The sequence below is a fragment of the Triplophysa rosa genome, linkage group LG21, assembly GCF_024868665.1.
Source record: "Triplophysa rosa linkage group LG21, Trosa_1v2, whole genome shotgun sequence".
Taxonomy (NCBI): domain Eukaryota; kingdom Metazoa; phylum Chordata; class Actinopteri; order Cypriniformes; family Nemacheilidae; genus Triplophysa; species Triplophysa rosa.
Window position 1 is genome coordinate 1202186 of NC_079910.1, and position 4525 is coordinate 1206710.

Consider the following 4525-nt stretch of genomic DNA (forward strand, 5'->3'; position numbering starts at 1 on the left):
TGTCTGTCTGATGTCTTGCTGTCTGATGTCTGTCTGTCTGATGTCTTGCTGTCTGATGTCTGTTGCTGTCTGGTGATTGTCTGTCTGGTGTCTGTCTGTCTGGTGTCTGTCTGTCTGTCTGATGTCTGTTGCTGTCTGATGTCTGTCTGTCTGATGTCTGTCTGTCTGATGTCAGTTTGTTGCTGTCTGTCTGTCTGTCTGTCTGTCTGATGTCTGTTGCTGTCTGATGTCTGTCTGTCTGATGTCTGATGTCTGTTGATGTGAGATGTCTGTTGCTGTCTGATGTCTGTCTGTCTGATGTCAGTCTGTCTGGGTGTTTCTGGCATCTGTGATTAGGGCTGTGACGGTGGCCGTGACAACCGCACCACTGCGGTGGTAAAGTGCCATGACGGTGGCGAACTGCCACCGGCAGTAGTGCACGTCACTCTGACAAATATAGGTGTAATAAATATGAGAGTTGTTGCTAGTTGTAGCCTTTCAGTTGTGGATGGTTTTATTTAAAAGATTTTACATTAACAGAAATTATTGGCATACGTTTCCATTGGTGCGTTCGAGCGCAGGCCTGCACGGCAAAACCCAGGTTATTCTGCGGCTTCTGCAATGGATCTTGTTGTGAAATGAACAGATACGTAAAATCAAAACTGGCTATGACCCGCTTGCTTAGTGTCGGAGCGCGCGCAGGTTTTGCCGCGGTTGCGGAGAGACATCTATTCATTTGCGCTCCTGTGCACATCTTCTGAACGCGCATTTAGTGCAGCTGTACACAATTTAATCTGGACAATGTCAACAAGTAAGTTTCACATCAACGAGTCGGAAAAAGTAAAGTTTTTATGGCAATCTGAATAGGAAAGCCAATGTAGGTTTAAACAGTTTGTTTCAAATGGAATTGTTAAGGACTGTAAGGGTTAATACGCCACTGACTGAAGTTACTGCAACAAGAGCTTTTTTATTTAGTATTTAGCTTTCTTATATCATTTAAGTTTTCATTATTTACTGATGTTTATTTAAATGTTTTATATGCTGTAGTGTGCCGTTTCACTGATGGATTTGCGCGTTAAACATTGAAGGATGTTTCATCCTCATTTATTTCAGATATCATATTTCAATTATTTAACAATTTCAAGTATTTAAATAAGGTCTATATTTCTCTTCCACTCGTCATGTGGTTGCTACACGCAAATATAATAATATAAATATTATTTATATAAATATTACATATTTCTCAACCACCGCGGTCGATTTGTCTATTACCACCGCAGTGGTAAAAAACTGCCACCGTCACAGCCCTATCTGTGATGTATTTCTTTTGTCTTGTAATTCAAACACTTTCAGAGAAACGGCTTTTAATATTTACACTCTGTAGAATCCTCAAAAGGCTGTGAATGTAGAATTTGATATCAGTCAGTCTCTGTTTTTACTGTAGTAATCCCGTGTAATCTGATCATGTGACGTGTTTCAGCGTCATGTCATCACATGTGTGTGAGTTTTATTGTGTGTTGGAAATCAAGCATCTAGAAATGTATATGAAGCTACCGGAGGCTTCTGATTGGCTGAAGGTGTCGTCAGAAGCCCGTCAGAGGTGAAGCATTTCCTCTCTTGTTCTCAACCTGATTTATTTACTGCTGTATGAAATCAACGCTGAAATGCTTTATGGTAATGACATCATTTCTCATAAACTTCTCTTAGTTACGCAGTTCGAACTCTTCAGCAGTCGTAGCATTTTTCTTTCTTTCTCGGCCTTTATCTGTTCGTGTGTCTCTTGCCCTCCGCGTTTTCAACGGGTGGTAAAGTCCATTAGAGACGCTCTTCTGTTTCCTGTCGTTTACTGTCTGTTTTTATGACACTGTGAACTGCTCTTAGAGCAGTGGTCTCCTTAAATCTGTGACTTGTCTCTTTATCGCCATCTGTGCTTGAAACATAAATGGCAGGTTACTTTACAGACTTCTCGTCGGATGATGTCAAACTGACCGTGAAGTCACCAGCTCAACTCATAAATCATGATTATCATCTTAATGTTGTGAATTGGAGACGGACAAATGATTTTATGCATGTACCTTCAAAAGCTGAGCATCATCTGATCGTGTTAATATTTTGGTAACATTTGCCCACGGGTTTGGAAACATCTCTGTGCTGGCAGTGTAACCGCAGGACAGAAGCGTCCTGACCGCAGCGCCTCATCCGTCACTCACCATCTGCAGCGTTCTCCAAAACCATCAGAGAACATCATGGCACTAACAGAGAAGAGAAGCGTGTGTGATTTTTATGTGAAGTCTGTGGGATTGTTGTGTTTGATTCATTACTGCAGTGCTTCACGTGGACTCGCCGTGTGTCTCTCAGATATTCAGGAATGATGTCAGTGCCTTTACCTCGAATGCTTTTTAGCTCTTTCTCAAGAGTGGCGTTGTGCCGCATCCAGTGTGGACAAAATGTCAAGTTATAATGGGTTCTAATGCATTCTGTTGTCTTTTGTTGCGTTGCATCGCGGTCGCGCCCGGTGCAGACACGGTGTTAAGTAGCTCGGGTAACATTTTCAGTAATAGCCAAAAAACAATGGGTGTCAAATTTGTGCTTGAAACCTGCGTACGGAAGTTTTCACAAACAAATTATGATTCACTAAAACTTTCGTACTAAAATTTATTCAAAATTTCTGAAAGACTATAGAGACAGCTGAAAGCACACGTACGCAAAAATCACACTCTGGCTGGCCTTGATAATCTCTAAAATCTTTCTCTCTCTGTCTCTCTACACACAAAATAGTTGAGACACGGTTAAGAACAAATTCACGTGCGCACGTGTTGTGAATTAGACGAAAAGTTTTCGTGAGAAGTTCAAATGTGCGTATAAATACGAATAATCTACGCAATTATTAGTGAATGAGACCCATTGTGTGGGTCATAATTAACGATTTTTCTTCATTCATTCAGAAAATCATTTGGATATTAAGTAAAGATGTTCCATAAAGAAATTTTGTAAATTTCCTTCCGTACATATGTCAAAGCTTTAATTTTGTGAGTGATATGCTATGCTAAGGACTTCATTCGGTCAACTTTAAAGGCGATTTTCTCTATGTCGATTTTTTTGCACTCTCAGATTCCAGAGTTTTAAATCGTCGTATCTTGACCAAATATCGTCCTATTAAAGCAAACAACACATCAATGGAAAGCTTCTTTATAGATGAAACAAATCTCAGTTTCGACAAAGTGACACACAAGACTGGTTTCGCTGTCCAGGGGCACATTTTCTGTGTTTGTTCTCATCCTGTGCAGCTGTTAGGAAGCTGAAATCAGTCACTTGGTCTTTGACCTGATATTTGGACGTTTGGATTATTCCGAGTCTGAGAGAGAGAGACGCTGTCTGCTAACTCAACTGGATTCAGATTTGGATGGAGGCAGTTTTCCCAAACGCCCCGGACATAACTGTGGTCAACACACACACTCCACGATCTTTTCTGGCCAAAAAGACTGTCGGCGTTAAAACCGCCGGCTGTGATTTACATTCAGACGGGAGCCGATAGTTTTGTTGGACTCTCCGATCTCATTTCTGAGCAGATGTGATATTAGTGATGTGAGTTTTTCACCTGCTGTAAGTAAATGTGAACGTTCACCACTTACTAAGAGTTTGCGTCGAGGGTTTCAGTGCAGTTTGTTCATGTCTCATGTGTTGAGTTGCAGAATTCCTGCGTTTCCCGTGTGGTTTGGCTCGGTCCGGCTGGTTTTCCTCTGTGGTTTTTAACCTCACAGATTTGGCCGAGTGAGGATTTGCTTCTGAATGTGAACGCTCTGTTGACGCAGGTTGCTGGTTTGATGTTTATTTGAAATGCCCTCTGCAGTGGAAGAGGCCAAAATGAGCAGGACGGCGGATGTCCAAACGGTGAGCGTGGTGAAGTATTGAGCGCTTTAAATCCCCGTAAAGACCAGATTTACGACGCTCCGCAACTCATGACGGCAGCGCTCAGAGATTCAGTGATGTCACGCAGATCTTGAGAGCGGCGTTTGTTAAAGCTGTTAGTGAGTCAGGTTAAGTGAGTTTCCAGCCGTGAGGGCGAGCGAGATTTAGCCTCCGGCCAAGACATGACCGCTTCCTCTCGCACCTCCAAGCATGATGTCATCATGGGAATGTTCTAGAACTCCAGAGCTACTGGAGAATGTAAACACTGTTGTAAATCATGAAATAATACGGCATTATCTACCTTCATTATGTGAAAACCTTCGGCAATAAACATTTAGATCTGTTTGGTTGTAATAACGACTCTGTAAAACTGTAAATCGGTTTCAGAGCGAATACATCAGCTCCTCATGTTTAGTCTTGATGGCGGCAGTTTTGGTTGTGTTTTGATGTTTGTGTGCTGTCTCACAGGTACCTTGAGCTGGATCCACAGAAAACTCTGGGAGAAAACCTGATGCACACGACTGTTGTGGAATACCCAGAAATCTTTGTGGTTCTGAAACAACACAGCCAAGAGTACGTCACCCAAATGAAGGGTAAGAAACACACACTGATGCTGAACACTCACACACACACACTC

General features: G+C 42.1%; 1 protein-coding gene across 1 annotated transcript in view; it reads left to right on the top strand.

Moving 5' to 3' along the window:
• Nucleotides 1-4525, top strand: part of znhit6 (zinc finger HIT-type containing 6) — a 25274-nt gene that overhangs the window by 11458 nt on the left and 9291 nt on the right. The window contains exon 9 of the mRNA XM_057319340.1: nt 4357-4481. Within this exon, the coding sequence (XP_057175323.1) occupies nt 4357-4481 (125 nt within the window). The remainder of the gene's footprint in view (nt 1-4356; nt 4482-4525) is intronic.